Below are 22,294 nucleotides of genomic sequence, written 5' to 3'. Positions count from 1 at the left end.
CCGGTGGCACACATGTCACGAAAAGTAAGTAAAGTATTTGTTTTGCGTGATCATCGGTCTACTACTTACCAGGTGTTAGATAGTTGGTATCGATTTGCTTGCTCGGGTTTTGACAGTCTTTTATTTCCAAGTAGGCCGTCAAGTGCGTCCAGAGAGCCGATTTTCCCTGTTTGTTCACCAAACCGTGGGACCATACCTTTTCAAGTAAGTCACACAACGAAGCGATCATCGTGTTTTCCTCCACTCCGATCACCGATGCCTCCCCACTTAGACCCAGTTCGATTGCTTCGGTTCCCATTTTCTCCAGTAGCATGCGTTTGGTTTTACTTTTGCAGTCCTACAAGAAAGTATAGTTAAATGCATTCAATGCATCATGGATATCCTTAAGAACAAACCTTCAGTAATTTTTCCACAAACGTCCAGTTCGCTTGCGCCATGAGTGCAGGACTGATTTCCGTTCCCGAAAGGTTGGCCGAGTTTCGGTTCGACTTATTTCCACCGCCATCGTTTTCCTTATTGCCACTGTCCAGGGAAATCTCTTTCACCTTCCATTTGGAGCCATTCTTGACTCTCCTCAAACTGCTACCCCTAAAATAAACAAGTGTAGGGATCGTGGGTGTCCACGTATTCCATCAGTAACTACCTCGGTCTCACTTGTTGTATTCTTTCAGAAAACTTCAAAAATTACAAAACAAAAAAAACATTCTTCATGCAGTTTATATGCCTCTGTGAGCGTGCCTAGTGTGTATTTACAAGCAAATAAAAATCCTTACCTGTCTCCAGGGTAGCAAATTTTAATAATAATAATTGAAATAGAAGGTTGATCCTCATGGCAACAATTTGCTTTACAGGAATAGTCAGACCCCTAAACTAGTTTTCTCTAGAACACAGCCCGAAGAAATGTCAAACTGAATTGGAAAGCAGTGATCTGTTGACTTTTTGATTGAAGGACTGTGAATGTTATGTTATGTCATTTAGGTCAAGCGACATAGGTACTAATAAAAAACATTATTGTGTATATTTTAATTTCCCACTTTAGGTAATTCTTATCGTTTCTTAACATGCACTAAGCATATACAAGATTGGTGCGATCAGAATGCGATTATTTTAAAAAGAAATGGTGATCGTAGGTTCAAACGACTTCATTGAATTTAAACCTTTCCACTATAACACCATTAAAATATTAATCATGTTCAAAAGATTCGTTTTAAATAGGAGATGTTTGGAATTTTCTAAGCTTCACTTTGTTGATTAATTTTTTGAAATTTTAATTTTTTTGCAAAGGCCTAATTACCAATTACAGTGCAAATCCAAACGCAACAATTAGAATTTGAAAAATGAATCATATATTTCGACAATTTTCGATTATAAAATCTAGCAAATAAATGACTATATTACTAAACGGTTAAAGTTGACATTAGGTATATCGAGCAAAACTAAAAATCACGGCTGGATGGACGGAGCCAAGCAGGCTCATCTATTGGTAGATATGTTAGATAGAAGCTATACTAAATAATAAGGATTTTTATTTATTGTTTGTGTGATACCCTAAAAGCGTTTGATTTTCGTTTATCATGAGTAGTTTTGATGCATGAAAACTCATTCGTTTTGAAAAATCGCGTGTTGTTAGTTTTTACCTGCTACTTATTTCGCATACCGCCAAATCATTCGAGAGTAATGTAATCTGTAATCTGTTTTAGTGGACTAATTATCTGCAATTGTTCGCACTAGGCATTTGTTACTATCAACGAGAGTAACTACAATAAGATCATGCAGTCATGCGTGTGTATCTTTTCAATAATTTCGATCTGATATTGACTTCGGAACGGAAGTAACTGTTGCTTTACCTAACGAGCCAAGCAGGTTGACTAAAAAACATTTTGGTTGGTTTGTTTTGACGCTTAGTAGTAACTGAAGTCACTTTTATCATAGTGACTAATTTAATTAATGCTCACACAGTATTGGATCACAAACCAGATCGCTGAACCATAACCATAGAAAAACTACCATATACCAAAAGCAATTGGAATCAACCTACCTGGCCCATGTTGATTGGTTTTTATTGGTAAACGCATTGGTATTGTAAAGTTCACGTGTACTTTATACCTAAATTTTTATGTGCATTTCATAAATTGAAATTCAAACAACGAATCAACGTACAGCCTATTAAAATTAATAATCTAATAAATATACTCTAAATGTACAGTTACTACACATGACCACAACATTCAACACAAAATAAAACAAGTATTTTAAAATTTCTAATCACAATAATGCTCACTACTAGACAAAGACGTGTATCATCAATTAATGCAAGAAATAACACAAATCACACGAAAACAAATCGCGAATTTCCTCTCGTTCTCGATAAGGTTCCCTTTTTATGTCAGAAGCATTCCCTCTTCGCAACCTCGCAAAGCAAGCATTGTTGCGTAATGCAACTTGAAATTAAGAACGATGCAAAGCATTTTGTTTTCGTTCCAATATTTTTGTTTTAGTCCCGTTCTCAACACACTCAAAAACGCCCTTTGCGTACCTCGAGGCGCACTCCTGGTTCAGTACGGTTTTTTCCAGTAATGGAAAACTTCGGTAGTACGGAGGTCGCTTGTCCAAGATTTCACTGGGCGGTGATACCTCCATATCAACACTGGCCAGTCGCTTGTCCAAAAGCTTCTGAGTTTCTCGTGCCAGCAAGCAGGGCTCGTAGTTTGCGGTGCGGATCATACTTTCGCCTCCGTAACGTTTCCTGGAGCGAAAATGTGAACTTTTAGAATGGTACGCTATCGATTAAAAAATATACTTATTTACTTCAGAATTCTAATGCGATTGTCAAACAGCTTCAGATTGTATTCCACATCACCGTTTAAGCTATCGAGGGAACAGCCATTTCCTCCGTCATCACCCCAAGAGAGCATGATCTTGTTGTCAATTAATGTCACAAACATTTGACTTTCTAGAAACTGCGATAGAAACGGTCGATGGTGCTGCGGCTGGTCCGAAAGAAACGAAGCTTTATCGAAGTTGTGTAGAGATTCGCGATTACTAAGCCAGTCTTCTTTATCCTGTAAAATAATCTTTCAGTTAAAACAGTTTATTTATGACAGGACAATTATTTGATTTCACCTGATTTGGGAGAATCACAAATTGCTCGTACGCGGCAAACATCTGTACGAATCTGTTGAGGAAAATCTCTCTAATGGAATTGTTCAGTTTCAGATCTTCGTAGTATTGTTCCAGAGTACTGAGAGGTTGTTTCTGCTTGGCGCTGGGCATAACTTCATTGGTACCGGAGTCGACTTCGTCTCCGCCACTACGCCGGACTATATCTACGATTCGTTGACGAACGTCTGGTCGTGAGGGTACCGCAGTTGTAGGAAGTGGTAAGTCAGGTGAACTAGGGCGGTCCCAATCGAGAACATCGTGCAGCGAATGTTTTCTTCTGATATGCAGTCCCGAAGGCAATGTACAACTAGTCGTCATCATATCGTGATCTTTGAGGAGATTCTTTGGACTGAGGATTGACGGTGGATCCAGCGATCTATCACGAGGTACTTGGTACTTATCGAGCACGGCGGTTATTTCGGCAATAAAGTCATGACGATGTGGAAAAGCCGGTAATTCTTCGGGAAGTTGTACAGACTTTTTATCGATATCTACATAGCATAGATTGGCTTCACTACCAATGCGTACACTGCTATCGGAATCCGAATGTAGACCCATCACGAAAGGTACCGGAGCATCCAGAAAATGGTGCAGAGACGCGGGAAGTATTGGTGCATAAACGTGCTGCCACTGAAAAGGGAACAGAAGCGATGTTATACATTCTGCTATGATGGTGAGCTTCTGGTAATCGGAAGAACGCAGCAACACTTGGTTCTCTAGTAGTACGCAGGTGAACAGCTGTATTGCACAATCTACACTCAAATAGGTAAACAGCAATCTGAGCGGAAAATCCATGAAAGGAAGTTCATCTTTTAGTGCAGGTCGTTGCAAAATTGTGGCAATTGGAGGTAGATGAGGTTCTTCTGGTGGTATATATATTCGGATGGACTTTCCTGGAGGGGGTGTGGATACCTCGTACAGAATATTGTACACGTAACTCTCGAGACTAAGTCGAGATCCGGGATGGCGGGGAAGACACCTGGAATGCAAAAAGGTCATTTAGTTCGTTTTCATTATCACCTACATAGTACACTCACTTGAAGAGATTCTTAAGGAACAACTCAGCGACGTGAGCATACGGCACCTGACAGACGAGCGAAAGACTTTTAGCTACATACAACTTATCCTTAGTAATATCGTAATAGCTCAGAGCGGACGCTGGAGCTTGTGCAGCAATCTTGAAGTGTCTCGGCAAGGATCGACTCACAGGACTTTCCTTCACCCGTCGTAATGTCGCGGGGGGAGGTTGCTGGGAACTAGATATCTCCGTGATGAACATCGATTGTAGAGTGTGCATGGCACTGCAAATCTGTCGGTTGCGTACCTCCTCGTAGAACACCAAGCTAAAACCGTAACATCGCTTGCCATCCTCTCGGGTAGTTGCAAACGCGTGAAATCGGGGCTCAATGTTGTGTTTCTGCGTTCGGAAACGCAACCCCTGTGGCAAGGAAAGCATACAGATGCCATGTGCATCGAACGGGTTCCATGCGACATTCTCCGGATAATGCGCCAACGGTTTGCTCTTATATGCTCGATCTAGTGGGGAGCAGTGCAGACTGTCACCTGTAAATGAGCGAGCGAAAATAAAAAAAAAATGAAACTAATGTGCAACAATCATTACCCACTACGGGTGTACTACTATGTTGATAGTTATTTGACATTTGCCGGGTGAGCAGACATCAGCAACAAGTTCTAACGTATATACCAACATATATTTGCTTGTAGGTATATTTTGTGAGCCAGTCAATATTTTTTCTGTACGGTCGGAATTCTAAGCAAGCATCTGGTAAGTTATTTGTAATATCTACAAGAAAGGAATGGCTAGCACAAGTCAGACTTTGTGCTTTGGGTTGAACAGCTCAACACTGGCAGCTATGAACGGTGATATTTATTAAAAAGCAAACAGAACTTCTTGCTAGCCACCTGTTAGGTAGGTGATGAATTAACTTAATTGTTATAACACACCTGATAACAGAACTATTTTATAAGTGTGTAGTTGAGTAGAGTATAGAATAAAATTTATTGTGTATGATTAACAGGAGTGCAGTCAATCGAATCGAATTATAAATGGCTACGTAACCCAATCACAACTATTTGTTTCAAGTGCTGCTTACGTTTAACGATCATTTCAGGTGATTGATGAACTGATTATTAAGATCTACAATAAGCATTTTGTTTTCAAACCATTATATGTGCGGTCTGGTGATACGGTCCAAAACACCCACGTTATGTGGAGACGCCACATTGCTTACCTCCGAAAATGCAAGTAAAAGCTACTGTTGCAATCATTTCATTGGCATTACTAATTGACAAACCATTTCCATCAACTTCATGGAAATCTGTAATTACTAAAATGTTGTTATTAGAGTACATACGTTGATTATTGCAAATATTGCTAGTTAATTCTTTGGCACATATTTTAGTCATGGTGCTTTTTCTTTATTGAAAGTCGATTTCTTTTATCGTGAAAACGGTGAAATAAATAATTATGAATCATTTCCGTACGACTGCCGCGTAAGATCTACCTATTAGATTTAATGTCGCTAACAACTGTACTTCGGTAAGATCCGACGACTCTTGACAAATAATTTTCAAAAGTTTTGTCAACGAAAAATCAATAAAATAAATGATCAATTCAAACTAGTATTTTGTATGGACCATAACTACAAAACATAACCACAACATATTTTGCTAGTAGTAGTATGATAGTAATGATAGTCAATGTTTCATGTTGTTTTAAAACAATTTTGAACCAAACAACTACTTGAGGGCAACTGTACTCGAGTAGTACAGTTGCCTTCAAGTAGTTGTTTGGTTCGCTTCACTAGACATCTTAAAATACGATAAAAATTAGACAGCTTCAACAAGAACTTTTTCAATTATGCAATGAAAAAAACTGCCGATGAGTTTTATCTTTACCATCATTTTAAGGATAGCATCGTTTATAGATGTGCGAAATGGTATTTCTGTAATAGGGACAACGCGTCAACATTTGGCCTACCAAATTGTCGAAATTGTTGAATAATCGTTCGAGCAAACTAAAAGTTTCAAGAGGTACCTCAACCTCTCTGATCGACATGTGGCAAACAAGCGGAGAGTGTCGTCTCCATTACAGGATTTTTATCAAATATATAATGTGGCATGCCATCTGTTTGTGGCTTCAAGTGCAGCATTTACAACGCGTTCGCGGCCATCTATCCGCAAACTAATGTGTGGAAGAGCCTGGAAAAAATATCCGTTTCTTCAAGTAACAAACTCATTTCGTTCTTAATTTGTCGGATTGGGCATCTTGCCATTACGAAAAAGGTCATGGAGTGGTTTTCCGCGTACAACGTCTAGGTGGTTCAAACATGAATCTTCCAAAGAATCAGTTCAAAGCAAACTGGCGTTCTGCGGCAAAGAAAGAGATAAAAAACAGTGTAGTGATTTAACATGAACCTGTTACATAACACGATTGAAATAGCGACTCACGTTCATCCCCATAAGCCAAGGTTTCGTTGACAGTTTTCTGATGAGAGATACTAAAAAAATCATTGAATCTGCATTGATCTTTCGTAAATATCACCTTCTAATGCGCCCAGTTTACCCAATAAGTCTGCCTTTGCATTGCCCGGAATGGAACAATACGCAGGGACCCAGATTAACGATATTAAGTAAGACCATCGAGATAAAGCTCTCAACTGTTTCCCTATTTTCCCCGGAATATGGGGGATGGTTCCCTGGCTTCATCACCTGGAGGTTCTATTGAACTTAGACTGTCCGTGACAATGAAATAATAGTCCTTGGGCAAGGTTTCAATGATCTCAAGGGTATGCTGAACAGCAGCTAATTATGCGAACTGAACCCGATTCACTGAATTTAAACGAACCGATAATGTTCTGATTGAAAATGCCGAAGTCTTTGGACCCGTTGAGATTTGATCCGTCAGTGTAAAACATATTTTCACAGTTGACTGTTCTAAAAAATATTCGGCGCCACTTGAGGTAAACGTGATCCTTAATTTCACGAATCTTTTCTCTCATGGATCTGTCACAAAACACAGTAGAATCAGAAGTATCCAAGAAATGAGCGTATGAGTTGACTGCATACAACCTAAGGCAATACGCAAACAACGATACTGAATTCTTTCCACCTTAATGAAATACGTATTCGCGGTAGAGCGAAAGCAGAAGACCCATATTTCATTAGTTGTTTAGTACAAACTGACCAGATCTCCTGGAGTGACACCCCACCATGATTTGGTTATAGTGCGAAGAAAGTTGATTCTCTGTTGGCCCAGGTGCTTTTGGAGTCGAACCAGAACCCGATATGTAAGGACCTGATCTATGGATTCACCCCTTAGTTGAAGCTGTAATTGTGCAGGTTCTCGCTTCCTTGGAAACACAACCAGCTCAATTTTTTTCATAGAGAACTCGATACCCATTTAAAGAGCCCACGTGGACAAGTTGTTGAGGGTATCTTGAAATGATCCTTGGAGATCGACAGCTTTGGATCATATAATAGACACAACGCTGTCGTCGGCAAGTTGTCTTAGTGTGCAAGATGTGTTGATACATTCATCAATATTTATAAGGTAAAAATTGTATAAAAGGGGGTTTAAGCATGAGCCCTGAGAAAGACCCATGTAACTGAATCGTATTGTCGACAAATCACCATGCGCATATCACATATAGAAACAGACAATAGATTATATAAAAAGTTGTTCAAAACTGACGAAAGACCATGCTGATGCAACCTCTCAGATATGATTTTTATGGAAACTGAATCAACAGCTCCTTTGATGTCAAGGAAATTGTAATTTGAATTAAAAATTTTTCAGAAGCGTATCATCTCGCGTTTTTACAGCAATGCGTATAGCACTTTACATGGATACTACTAGAACAAACCCGGCAAACTATTTTGGCACCTTGCGAATTAGAAAAACCAAAACAAACGTTGGCATCGCATTTGCTTTTTGTCATTGTAGTGGTATGCATTGGACAGATGTCAGATGCGTGAGATTCGTTGAGTGGTCGTGAGTGCTATCGTCTTTGATGAGGGTTGTACGAATAGCAGCCTTTGTCTCAACGAACGAATAACTCTGTATAAAATGTTAAAACGAGTGAATATGTCCGGCGTGTACATATTGTGTGCATTTATCAGAAAACAGTTCTGTATGAAATGTTCAAAACGACGAATGTAACAATGAGAGATTCTCTTTGTTTACTTTCTTTTTCGATTATTGCGAAACATTCCTGCTTTTTCGGTAATTTCTTCAGTGCAGATTCAAAGATGATAGCTTTAGTTATTACTATCGGTAAATAATTTGAGTGAAGGATTGCTAACAGTACCGTAATAATCGTAAGAGAAAATGAACAAAGAGAATCTCTCATTGTTACATTCGTCGTTTTGAACATTTCATACAGAACTGTTTTCTGATAAATGCACACAATATGTACACGCCGGACATATTCAGTATGTCACCGGTATGAAATGCGCGTTATTCACTTAACGGGATAAGTTTTGATTTGATCTCGGACTCGGACACTGAACCAAAAAAAATTTATGATCTCATTATATTTCTCCTTACTAAAAATTGGGCTAGACTTAACTCCGTCGGTTATTCGGGGAACGTTTGATCATTGGATCTATTTTTATTCGTTTTAAACGCTAAGTATAAGACTCACGCGTGAAGTTTATAACCGTGCAGATATTTCTTGCGACCGTGCTTAACTAGGACGTATGTAAATATAGTATAGACTGCGAGGAGGATTCATTTGGTATTTTATTATTTTGGTTAGGGAGTAGATATCGACATTACTTCGTATCGCGTAAGGCGCTGTTGTTCGATTGATGATGATCGAGTGATATCTTGCCAATATTACGACTGTTTATTGAAAAAAAAAACACAATGAATTAATGAAACTCATGAAACTCCGTTTGTCCGGAGTGTTACATGTTTCTGATGAAGTTTTGTATTTTAGTAGGAAACACTTATTAATACAGAACGCGATAAAATTGCAACGTATTTTCGGTAGCAGGCTACCCAGAGCAATAAACATATGATATTATTCGAAAATTTACTAACAAAACAACTTCCTGTGATGCATGTGGAAACAAAGAGGACTCCTCGGTTTCTAGTAGTAACATGCATTGAACAAACGTTACTTTCTTTTAAAGTAGATCTGCATTCGGACGTGGCCGGTGTCGGTTTTGACATATAATGAACTGTAAGTTTATTTCAACAACAAAATAAGCCGGAACAAACATTTATTTCAGCCCGAATTTTGATTCAAACCAAACAGACAACATTGAAAACAATAATATTCTAGCTAAAAATCAACCAGAGGTCAGAGGTGAATGTCCTTATGGTTAAAACCTCTATAATCGAAAAATAGAAGCTGTATAGAATACCGGCAATATTAAAATATCCATTTTAAAAACTGAAGGAATGATATGATATGACTTTGAAACCATCGAGAAGATATTCAAAATTTTCTAGTACATGCAAACAAAGACGCAAAATCTATTTATTGCTATTCATTTTTCATTTTTCGAACCGATTACTCGAAAAACATTCGAAACTGAGACTAAAATAATTGTCAATTTTAAAACAATTAGCGGTTTCTATTTGAAAAATCAGTAAATCTTTATTGTGTGAAATAGTAGTATAAGATTTATACTAAAGTTCAAATATTCAGACAGACACAAGAAGACACCATACCTCATCCATTTCCAATAAATTTACCAGAAATAATTGTTATCAGCCGATTACGCATTGTGCTTTATCTATGTCATTCCCGGCGAGCCTTGATGCCTCTATTCGCATGTTTGTTAGCAAAAACACGTAACTTCGCTGATTAAATTCGATATGGTAGACCAACGACGGCGCCGTTTTGTCTCATTCGCATTGCGCTTGAATCCCCCTTCCTTAAATAGTGTTCCGGTGTGTCATGTTTCTGGTGCACAGTCGGTTGTACGCTGACCCACGAAGAATACCCACATGCTTTTTGTAATCTTATCTGAGCAGTAAAAAGCGAAGCCAAGGTACAATATTGTAATGCGGAACTCGATCTTCTATTTCAACAAGATTCGCAGCCGATTCTTAAGTTCACAGAATAATTGCAGGCATCAATTCTACTACTAATAAGAATCATCTATATAAATGCTATCAATAAATCGTTGATACACATGTTAAAACTCTGTTTTAATCCACCTAGTGGTGTAATGATACCTTTCTCATTTTCATTTTCTTCTGTGAGTGACATTATTTTCACATTTTTGGTGCACATCACCCTATAATTCCGGAAGCTGAAGTCGGATTCAAATGAAATTCAGGAACTTTCTATGGGACTGTGAGACCTTTCATTTGAATCTAAGTTTGTGAAAATCGGATTAGCCATATCCGAAAAAAGGGAGTTACTTTATTTTCACATTTTAAATGCATTATTTTAACATGTTGGGTGCATATCACTCTGTAATTCCGGAAGCGGAAGTCGGTTCTAAATGATATTCAGGAATTTTGTATGGGACTATGAGACCGTTCACTTTAATCTAAGTTTGTGAAAATCGGTTCAGACATCTCCGAGTAAAGTGAGTAACATTGTTTTCACATTTTTGGTGCATATCATACTGTAATTCCGGAAGTGAGATCCAAATGAAATTCAGGAACTTTGTATGGGACTGTGAGAGCTTTCATTTTAATCTAAGTTTGTGAAAATCGGTTTAGCCATATCTGAGAAAAGTGAGTGACTTTATCAGGGTGGCAAGTGACCGGGAAAATCGGGAAAAAGTCGGGAATTTTAGTGAAAAACCAGGAAAAATATTACTAGCTCATCTATGAATAACAGTTGTTAGCATAATGATTTTTTTTCAACGGTTGAAAAGTAGGAGAGAATACCCAATTTTGCGTTTGAGCGAAATGTTTAGTACAAGTGTTGAAACAACTTATTGTCCATTGGAAATTGAGTCAACACCCCATCACAGCTGCAAATTGTCAGTCATGTCAAATGACCTTGACAGACTGACTAAAATCATCGTCAACTGTAATCGGTACGGTCAAAGTGTCTGTCAAATGAGATACTCGATAGTTCAATGACCAAGTAGAAGTATACTCAGTCAAAGACAGGTGACGCATTTTGTTCTCTCTCTCATTCTTCTATTCCCTGTTGAAGTAAAAAAATTCCATGAGAGTAGTAACATAAACATAAATTGATAAAGTTCATTGTTCTTTGTAAAAAGTCATCGGATTTCGGAGTTTATTGGTGTACATGAATTTAATTCAATGTTTATGCTGCTTGATTAATATTTAGTCACATCGTAATCAAGCAGTGACAGGAGAAATGAAGATAATATCAATCGCATCGGCAATCAATGAGCGTCTTGGTGAGTATAATATCAAGAGAATTTAAGTTATGACAGATCGGCTCTCAGACACTCAATATATGATGATTGGTAAAGTCTGGTTGGCAGCAGTCCAGTGACATAAACTTTCCAATCTTCGTCGTGCAAAGTTGCTCGTTGATAGTGACATTTAGCAGCTCTGCACCCCATGTCTCGTCCAACGATTTTTAGAGGCTTGCAGGCAGTTTTAAATCGAACAGGAAGCATCAGAGTTTTTTTAGTAGTTATCAATAACAGCATAATGAGAGCTCATTTTTAAAAATTAGGATCATTTTGATGTTTCTGTTGGATTTTTATTAAATTTTTGAATAAGTATTCAACACAGCTGCAAAATCTCAAGGTATCATAAGGGAAATTTTTAATAAAATTATTGGAACTGGTTTCTGAGGACCAGTTTAGTACCTTAGAAAGATTTAGAAAATGGATTGATTTGTTCAGTGAATCTATGTTTAATTTTCTTTTAAAGGTCCTCAACTATTCCATAGTAGGATCACAAGAACGTTGATATTGATGTAAATGAAGGTGAATTGAATTTAATTTGAGCTTTTGGAACTTCAATAAAGTAATGATTTAATTATATACGGCCTTTATCTATATTTCCCAAAACAATTTCAGGGTTTACATTCGTTAGTATTCTAGTCGATTAGTTCTAAACTGGTAGAATATATAACTTATTGAACTAATCATTGTTTATTTTGAAACCCTGAATGTTATTGATTGATTTGCTAGAATCAGATCAATTGTAGAAAGATTTATCATATAAGATAAAATAGTTAAGCTATTGGAAATAAAACTGATTTAAAACCAGCGGAGAGTTCATCATGAAGAACTCGTACTTTCTGATTATTTTTCTGATTACTCTACGAGCATTTAGAACCCTCTTTAAAAAAACAGATCGATATCTTATGCATTTTAACAGCTATCATTTGACTTATTTGTCCATCAACGCATTGAAATCGTAAACATTGTTTATTAACTAACAGATACATGAGAAAAAACTCGTGATGCTCAGACAGGTCATCGAGAAAAATTCGCTTTCGCACTGGTGTCCGTTCTATGTTATATGAACCATGACGGTGTTTTGTTGCTGAGATGATATCCGCCTTTCTTTTTTTTTTATTCAATTATATAATTTTTAAGGCACACTGCTAAAGTTCTAAGATGCCAAGGGCTTTTTCTAATTTTAATTAACAAATAACTTAAAACTAGGATAGTATATTTAGATAATGTAATGACTTTGGCAGATTACGCCTTCAGCTAGCGATCGGCACCGGCCGTCATATTGAATGTATCCGTCTCTCTTTGTTGGCACTGATTGAATCGTGTGTAGAGTTGATAGAGAGCGATCTTTAATACGATTAAAGCCATCCTTGGCCATCATGCCGTTTATAATTTTCCCACCGAACTGAGATTTCCACTTTCACTTCCGGAAGAAGCGAAGAAAGCTCTGTACAAAATGATTTGAAGTTGCAAGCATAGATTGTTGTTGTTTTCTCCGAGTGGCAAGCGTCCGTTTTGCCTTTCTCTATAGAAAGGTATTAGAATTGCTGGAAAAACCGACTTTCGAACGGAGCCTCGGAGACCCATAGTGTTATATACCATTCGACTCAGCTCGACGAGATCGGAAAATGTCTGTGTGTGTGTGTGTGTATGTGTGTGTGTGTGCACTTTTCGAAGATATTTGAACGCGCTCAATTTTCTCAGAGATGGCTGAACCGATTTGAACAAACTTGGACTCGTTTGAAAGCTACTGGCGGGCCATTGATCAAGTTCGAAGATCAAATGGCTGTGACTTTTGGTTCCGGAGATATGATTGTATAAGTGACGTAACCGACAAAAAGCGTTGTATTTGAACGCGCTCAATTTTCTCAGAGATGGCTGGTCCGATTTTAACAAACTTGGGCTCGTTTGAAAGCTACTGTCGGGCCGTTGATCAAGTTCGAAGATCAAATGGTTGTGACTTTTGGTTCCAGATATATGATGGTATAAGTGACGTAACCGACAAAACACGTTGATTTTTACCGCTCTTGTATATATAAGGGTGCCAAAATTTTGGGATCAACTCTATTTTCGTAAAGTTCTAGTGCTCAAAAGTTTAAGCACCTCGAAAAAAGCCTTCATGCAAAATTTGACCTAAATCGGACATGCTTAAGGGGTGCTGCCCGGTGGTAAAGGTTTGACAATTATCGATCTTGAAAAAGCACCATAGGGGGGAGTACATTAAATTTCCAAAATCGAAAATTTTTTTTAATGCCAAAACTCTTAAAACTGCATAAAACATCGAAATTTAGTGTCATCTCAAAAAAAATTTTTTTTGAAAAAATCAACTTTCTGTGACTTAGAAAAATTTTCATATTTTTTCTAAGTCCCAAAAAGTCGATTTTTTCAAAAATTTTTTTTTCGAGATGACACTAAATCTCGACGTTTCATGCAATTCTAAGCCTTTTGGCATCAAAAATTTTTTTTCGATTTCGAAAATTTCATGTACTCCCCCCTATGGTGATTTTTAAAGATATATGAAAATTCCACTAAGTGGACTAAGAAGGGTTTTGCCTTTCTCTATAGAAAGGTATTAGAATTGCTGGAAAAACCGACTTTCGAACGGAGCCTCGGAGACCCATAGTGTTATATATCATTCGACTCAGTTCGACGAAATCGGAAAATGTCTGTGTGTATGTGTGTGTGTGTGTGTGTGTGTGTGTGTGTGTGTGTGTGTGTGTGTGTGTGTGTGTGTGTGTGTGTGTGTGTGTGTGTGTGTGTGTGTATGTGTGTGTGTGCACTTTTAGAAGATATTTGAACGCGCTCAATTTTCTCAGAGATGGCTGAACCGATTTTAACAAACTTGGGCTCGTTTGAAAGCTACTGTCGGGCCATTGATCAAGTTCGAAGATCAAATGGCTGTGACTTTTGGTTCCGGAGATATGATTGTATAAGTGACGTAACCGACAAAAAGCGTTGTATTTGAACGCGCTCAATTTTCTCAGAGATGGCTGAACCGATTTTAAAAAACTTGGGCTCGTTTGAAAGCTATTGTCGGGCCATTGATCAAGTTCGAAGATCAAATGGCTGTGACTTTTAGTTCCGGAGATATGATTGTATAAGTGACGTAACCGACAAAAAGCGTTGTATTTGAACGCGCTCAATTTTCTCAGAGATGGCTGAACCGATTTTAACAAACTTGGGCTCGTTTGAAAGCTACTGTCGGGCCATTGATCAAGTTCGAAGATCAAATGGTTGTGACTTTTGGTTCCAGATATATGATGGTATAAGTGACGTAACCGACAAAACACATTGATTTTTACCGCTCTTATATATATATATATATATATATATATATATATATATATATATATATATATATATATATATATATATATATATATATATATATATATATATATATATATATATATATATATATATATATATATATATATATATATATATATATATATATATATATATATATATATATATATATATATATATATATATATATATATATATATATATATATATATATATATATATATATATATATATATATATATATATATATATATATATATATATATATATATGGGTGCCAAAATTTTAGGATCACCTCTATTTTCGTTAAGTTCTAGTGCTCAAAAGTTTAAGCACCTCGAAAAAAGCCTTCGTGCAAAATTTGACCTAAATCGGACATGCGTAAGAGGTGCTGCCCGTTGGTAAAGGTTTGACAATTTTCGACCTTGAAAAAGCACCATAGAGGGGAGTACATGAAATTTCCAAAATCGAATTTGTTTTTGATGCCGAAACTCTTAAAACTGCATGAAACATCGAAATTTAGTGTCATCTCAAAAAAAAATTTTTTTGAAAAAATCAACTTTCTGGGACTTAGAAAAATTTTAGTTCCTGAGTTTCATTTGGATCCGACTTCCGGTTCCGGAACAGGGTTTTTACAGGCTTTTTTTGTGCATAAAAGGAAAAAAATAGTCACACGCGTTTTTCAGAGATGGCTGTACCGATTTTCACAAACTTAGATTCACATGAAAGGTCTTATGGCCTCATACAATTTTCTTAAATTTCATTTGGATCCGACTTTCGGTTCCGAATTTACGAGGAAATATGTGCAAATTTATTAAAAAATGCGTACTCAATTTTCTCGGAAATTTCTTAACCGACTTTCACAAACTAAGAAGCAAATAAAAGGTCCTAAAATTCTTTAAAAAGTCCCTGAAAAATTGATCCAGATCCGACTTCCGGTACCGGTATTACAGTGCGATGAATGAAAATGTTCAATTTCATAAGTATTACTTACTGCTAAATTCATCTAGTTGGCAGACCTTGTCCCGGTTTTTGGAATAGGCTAAAATCGCCCCTGTTTATTTTTTTAAATATTTTTTTATTCAAAGTTTAAACAGATATCCCATGTCCAAAAAGGATCATTTTAATAGACCCGCTAATAGAGGATTCAAATACTTTCCAGGCATTTCGATGTACAAATAGAAAATATTCATTATAACATGTGCATATAAGAAAAGCGTAAAGGGGTTTTGGTTACACGTAACCGATTTCTTCCGAGTGCACATGACTATTTTTTAAAATCAATAAGCAACAACAATCCCAAAAACCCTTCTTAATCCACCTAGTGGTGTGATAATGCCTTTCTCTTCTTTCATAACAGTCTCATGAAAATATGTTTCATACTTTTATTAAATAATTTTGGATACTAATTTTGACACCAATTGATTCAGATTGATTCGAGTAGTTCACAAAAGCATGCTTCAGTGTTTATGTCACACAGTCAGCATCATTTTTCCAAACCAGTGCTTGACATTTGCGTTGCCTATTTGTAATCAGTGATGCCAATCTAAAAACCCTTCTTAATCCACCTAGTGGTGTGATAATGCCTTTCTCTTCTTTCATAACAGTCTCATGAAAATATGTTTCATACTTTTATTAAATAAATTTGGATACACTTAGTGGAATTTCCATATATGTTGAAAAATCACCATAGGGTGGAGTACATGAAATTTTCGAAATCGAAAAAAAATTTTTGATGCCAAAAGGCTTAGAATTGCATGAAACGTCGAGATTTAGTGTCATCTCGAAAAAAATTTTTTTGAAAAATTCGACTTTTTGGGACTTTTTGAGATGACACTAAATTTTGATGTTTCATGCAGTTTTAAGAGTTTCGGCATCAAAACAAAATTTCGATTTTGGAAATTTCATGTACTCCCCCCTATGGTGCTTTTTCAAGGTCGAAAAATGTCAAACCTTTACCACCGGGCAGCACCCCTTACGCATGTCCGATTTAGGTCAAATTTTGCATGAAGGCTTTTTTTGAGGTGCTTAAACTTTGAGCACTAGAACTTAACGAAAATAGAGGTGATCCTAAAATTTTGGCACCCATATATATATAAGAGCGGTTAAAATCAATGTGTTTTGTCGGTTACGTCACTTATACCATCATATATCTGGAACCAAAAGTCACAGCCATTTGATCTTCGAACTTGATCAACGGCCCGACAGTAGCTTTCAAACGAGCCCAAGTTTGTTAAAATCGGTTCAGCCATCTCTGAGAAAATTGAGCGCGTTCAAATATCTTCGAAAAGTGCACACACATACACACATACACACACACATACACACACACATACACACACACACACACACACACACACACACACACACACACACACACACACACACACACACACACACACACAGACATTTTCCGATCTCGTCGAGCTGAGTCGAATGGTATATAACACTATGGGTCTCCGAGGCTCCGTTCGAAAGTCGGTTTTTCCAGCAATTCTAATACCTTTCTATAGAGAAAGGCAAAAACCCTTCTTAGTCCACTTAGTGGAATTTTCATATATCTTGAAAAATCACCATAGGGGGGAGTACATGAAATTTTCGAAATCGAAAAAAAATTTTTGATGCCAAAAGGCTTAGAATCGCATGAAACGTCGAGATTTAGTGTCATCTCGAAAAAAAAATTTTTTGAAAAAGTCAATTTTTTGGGACTTAGAAAAAATATGAAAATTTTTCTAAGTCCCAGAAAGTTGATTTTTTCAAAAAAAAATATTTTTTGAGATGACACTAAATTTCGATGTTTCATGCAGTTTTAAGAGTTTCGGCATCAAAAAAAAATTCGATTTTGGAAATTTCATGTACTCCCCTCTATGGTGCTTTTTCAAGGTCGAAAATTGTCAAACCTTTACCAACGGGCAGCACCTCTTACGCATGTCCGATTTAGGTCAAATTTTGCACGAAGGCTTTTTTCGAGGTGCTTAAACTTTTGAGCACTAGAACTTAACGAAAATAGAGGTGATCCTAGAATTTTGGCACCCATATATATATATATATATATATATATATATATATATATATATATATATATATATATATATATATATATATATATATATATATATATATATATATATATATATATATATATATATATATATATATATATATATATATATATATATATATATATATATATATATATATATATATATATATATATATATATATATATATATATATATATATATATATATATATATATATATATATATATATATATATATATATATATATATATATATATAAGAGCGGTAAAAATCAATGTGTTTTGTCGGTTACGTCACTTATACCATCATATATCTGGAACCAAAAGTCACAACCATTTGATCTTCGAACTTGATCAATGGCCCGACAGTAGCTTTCAAACGAGCCCAAGTTTGTTAAAATCGGTTCAGCCATCTCTGAGACAATTGAGCGCGTTCAAATACAACGCTTTTAGTCGGTTACGTCACTTATACAATCATATCTCCGGAACTAAAAGTCACAGCCATTTGATCTTCGAACTTGATCAATGGCCCGACAATAGCTTTCAAACGAGCCCAAGTTTTTTAAAATCGGTTCAGCCATCTCTGAGAAAATTGAGCGCGTTCAAATATCTTCTAAAAGTGCACACACACACATACACACATACACACACACACACACACATACACACACAGACATTTTCCGATCTCGTCGAGCTGAGTCGAATGGTATATAACACTATGGGTCTCCGAGGCTCCGTTCGAAAGTCGGTTTTTCCAGCAATTCTAATACCTTTCTATAGAGAAAGGCAAAAAGCCTTCTTAGTCCACTTAGTGGAATTTTCATATATCTTGAAAAATCACCATAGGGGGGAGTACATGAAATTTCCGAAATCGAAAAAAAATTTTGATGCCAAAAGGCTTAGAATTGCATGAAACGTCGAGATTTAGTGTCATCTCTAAAAAAATTTTTTTTTGAAAAAATCGACTTTTTGGGACTTAGAAAAAATATGAAAAAAAAAGTCCCAGAAAGTTGATTTTTTCAAAAAAATTTTTTTTGAGATGACACTAAATTTCGATGTTTTATGCAGTTTTAAGAGTTTTGGCATCAAAAAAATTTTTCGATTTTGGAAATTTCATGTACTTCCCGCTATGGTGCTTTTTCAAGATCGAAAATTGTCAAACCTTTACCACCGGGCAGCACCCCTTAAGCATGTCCGATTTAGGTCAAATTTTGCATGAAGGCTTTTTTCGAGGTGCTTAAACTTTTGAGCACTAGAACTTTACGAAAATAGAGTTGATCCCAAAATTTTGGCACCCTTATATATATAAGAGCGGTAAAAATCAACGTGTTTTGTCGGTTACGTCACTTATACAATCATATATCTGGAACCAAAAGTCACAACCATTTGATCTTCGAACTTGATCAATGGCACGACAGTAGCTTTCAAACGAGCCCAAGTTGATTAAAATCGGATCACCCATCTCTGAGAAAATTGAGCGCGTTCAAATACAACGCTTTTTGTCGGTTACGTCACTTATACAATCATATCTTCGGAACCAAAACTCACAGCCATTTGATCTTCGAACTTGATCAATGGTCCGATAGTAGCTTTCAAACGAGCCCAAGTTTGTTAAAATCGGTTCAGCCATCTCTGAGAAAATTGAGCGCGTTCAAATAGCACGATTTTTGTCGGTTACGTCACTTATGCAATCATATCTTCGGAACCAAAAGCCACAGCCATTTGATCTTCGAACTTGATCAATGTTCCGACAGTAGCTTTCAAACGAGCCCAAGTTTGTTCAAATCGGTTCAGCCATCTCTGAGAAAATTGAGCGCGTTCAAATATCTTCGAAAAGTGCACATACATACACACACACACACACACACACACACACACACACACACACACACAGACATTTTCCGATCTCGACGAACTGAGTCGAATGGTATATAACACTATGGGTCTCCGAGGCTCCGTTCGAAAGTCGGTTTTTCCAGCAATTCTAATACCTTTCTATAGAGAAAGGCAAAAAGCCTTCTTAATCCACTTAGTGGAATTTTCATATATCTTTAAAAATCACCATAGGGGGGAGTACATGAAATTTTCGAAATCGAAAAAAAAATGTTGATGCCAAAAGGCTTAGAATTGCATGAAACGTCGAGATTTAGTGTCATCTCGAAAAAAAATTTTTTTGAAAAAATCGATTTTTTGGGACTTAGAAAAACTATCAAAAATTTTCCCAGAAAGTTGATTTTTTCAAAAAAATTTTTTTCTGAGGTGACACTAAATTTCGATGTTTTATGCAGTTTTAAGAGTTTTGGCATCAAAAAAAATTTTCGATTTTGGAAATTTCATGTACTCCCCCCTATGGTGCTTTTTCAAGATCGAAAATTGTCAAACCTTTACCAACGGGCAGCACCCCTTAAGCATGTCCGATTTAGGTCAAATTTTGCATGAAGGCTTTTTTCGAGGTGCTTAAACTTTTGAGCACTAGAACTTTACGAAAATAGAGTTGATCCCAAAATTTTGGCACCCTTATATATATAAGAGCGGTAAAAATCAACGTGTTTTGTCGGTTACGTCACTCATACAATCATATATCTGGAACCAAAAGTCACAACCATTTGATCTTCGAACGTGATCAATGGCACGACAGTAGCTTTCAAACGAGCCCAAGTTTGTTAAAATCGGATCAGCCATCTCTGAGAAAATTGAGCGCGTTCAAATACAACGCTTTTTGTCGGTTACGTCACTTATACATTCATATCTCCGGAACCAAAAGTCACAGCCATTTGATCTTCGAACTTGATCAATGATCCGATAGTAGCTTTCAAACGAGCCCAAGTTTGTTAAAATCGGTTCAGCCATCTCTGAGAAAATTGAGCGCGTTCAAATACAACGCTTTTTGTCGGTTACGTCACTTATACAATCATATCTCCGGAACCAAAAGTCACAGCCATTTGATCTTCGAACTTGATCAATGTCCCGACAGTAGCTTTCAAACGAGCCCAAGTTTGTTCAAATCGTTTTAGCCATCTCTGAGAAAATTGAGCGCGTTCAAATATTTTCGAAAAGTGCACACACATACACACATACACACACACACACACACACACACACACACACACACACACACACACACACACACACACACACACACACACACACACACACAGACAGACATTTTCCGATCTCGACGAACTGAGTCGAATGGTATATAACACTATGGGTCTCCGAGGCTCCGTTCGAAAGTCGGTTTTTCCAGCAATTCTAATACCTTTCTATAGAGAAAGGCAAAAATCAGCACCATGCTAACAACAATACCTATCCCTGTGTACCCAATCGTGAGGAAAATCCCCTGGAGATGAAAAACAAATTTTCGAGTGCTTGGGTTTATTGCTAGTTGATTTACTGTCATACATTAGTAGCAAATCAAAGATCAACTTCAATGATGAAGCGTCTAAAACTGAATAACATTTCGCCGCGCACTTAAACTTGATTTCGTTTTTCGGTAATTTAATTGATGAGAACTTTAGCTAAATATAAGATATAACAAATATACGGATGTTCATTGAGCTGTCAGGTCCCAAGTTGTTATACAAAATTCTGTTAATAAAAATACGAATTATTCGGTAGAATAGTCACAGCACATTGCTCCCAAACGGAATTAACGGATTTGTCAGTGATGGTTAGATCGACTGTACCAAACATAGATTCAAATAAAAGGTCTTGTAGCCCTAAAAGTTGCTATAACATGTGATCCGACTTCCGTTTCAGAAATATAAAAAAGAGTGTTAAAAACTTCAATGGAAAATGTAAAATCAGGATGCAAAAAACGCCAGAAATCAAGTTTACTATTAATTGATTGATTCAAGTTGATGATTTGAAAGCAAACATTTTCTACGGTGGTAAATATTTGTTGAAGTAGCATATTAGAATGTGATAAAAATTACATTGAATAAAAATCACATCAAAATCATTCAGATTGATTGGAGTAGTTCACAAAAACGTGCTTTAGTGTTTGAGTCGCATATTCGGCACCATTCCAGAAACTGAATGTGTCAGCAATAATACATTTTAACTTGATTATTGCACAAATCTGGAATAATAGCGCTATTTATCGGTAATGTTACTCATACGATTATATCTCCAGAACGGGAAGTATTAGTCACATAATTTTCGAAGTTGATGAAAGTTTTTATAGTAGCTGTTCAAAATGAGCCTTAGACTGTTGAAATCGGGTTTTCCATGTCTGAAAAAAATTGAACGTATAGAAAAAGAGCGGTTTGTCGGTTACGTAACTTCTCTGATCATATTCCCGGACCGGCGAGTGTCAGCCATGTGATCTTCGAACTTGATCCATAACTCAATAATAGCTTTTAAATGAGCCTACACTGAAAATAATTTGCACGCTAG

At 36.6% G+C, this 22,294-nt stretch overlaps 1 protein-coding gene across 4 annotated transcripts in view; it reads right to left on the bottom strand.

Annotated features, from left to right (window-relative positions):
- LOC131439646 (DENN domain-containing protein 5B) overlaps positions 1-22,294 on the bottom strand; it is a 55,158-nt gene that overhangs the window by 6,043 nt on the left and 26,821 nt on the right. For all 4 annotated transcript variants that reach the window (XM_058610928.1, XM_058610926.1, XM_058610925.1 and 1 more), the window contains exons 2-7: positions 4,200-4,725; positions 3,124-4,141; positions 2,809-3,062; positions 2,537-2,746; positions 396-588; positions 70-337 (exon numbers count right to left, since the gene is read on the bottom strand). In XM_058610928.1, coding sequence (XP_058466911.1) covers positions 70-337; positions 396-588; positions 2,537-2,746; positions 2,809-3,062; positions 3,124-4,141; positions 4,200-4,725 — 2,469 coding nt within the window. The remainder of the gene's footprint in view (positions 1-69; positions 338-395; positions 589-2,536; positions 2,747-2,808; positions 3,063-3,123; positions 4,142-4,199; positions 4,726-22,294) is intronic.

The sequence above is a fragment of the Malaya genurostris genome, chromosome 3 (assembly GCF_030247185.1).
Source record: "Malaya genurostris strain Urasoe2022 chromosome 3, Malgen_1.1, whole genome shotgun sequence".
Classification (NCBI taxonomy): Eukaryota; Metazoa; Arthropoda; class Insecta; order Diptera; family Culicidae; genus Malaya; species Malaya genurostris.
Note: the sequence above shows the minus strand (reverse complement) of the source record. Positions and strands in the feature narration are given on the sequence as shown.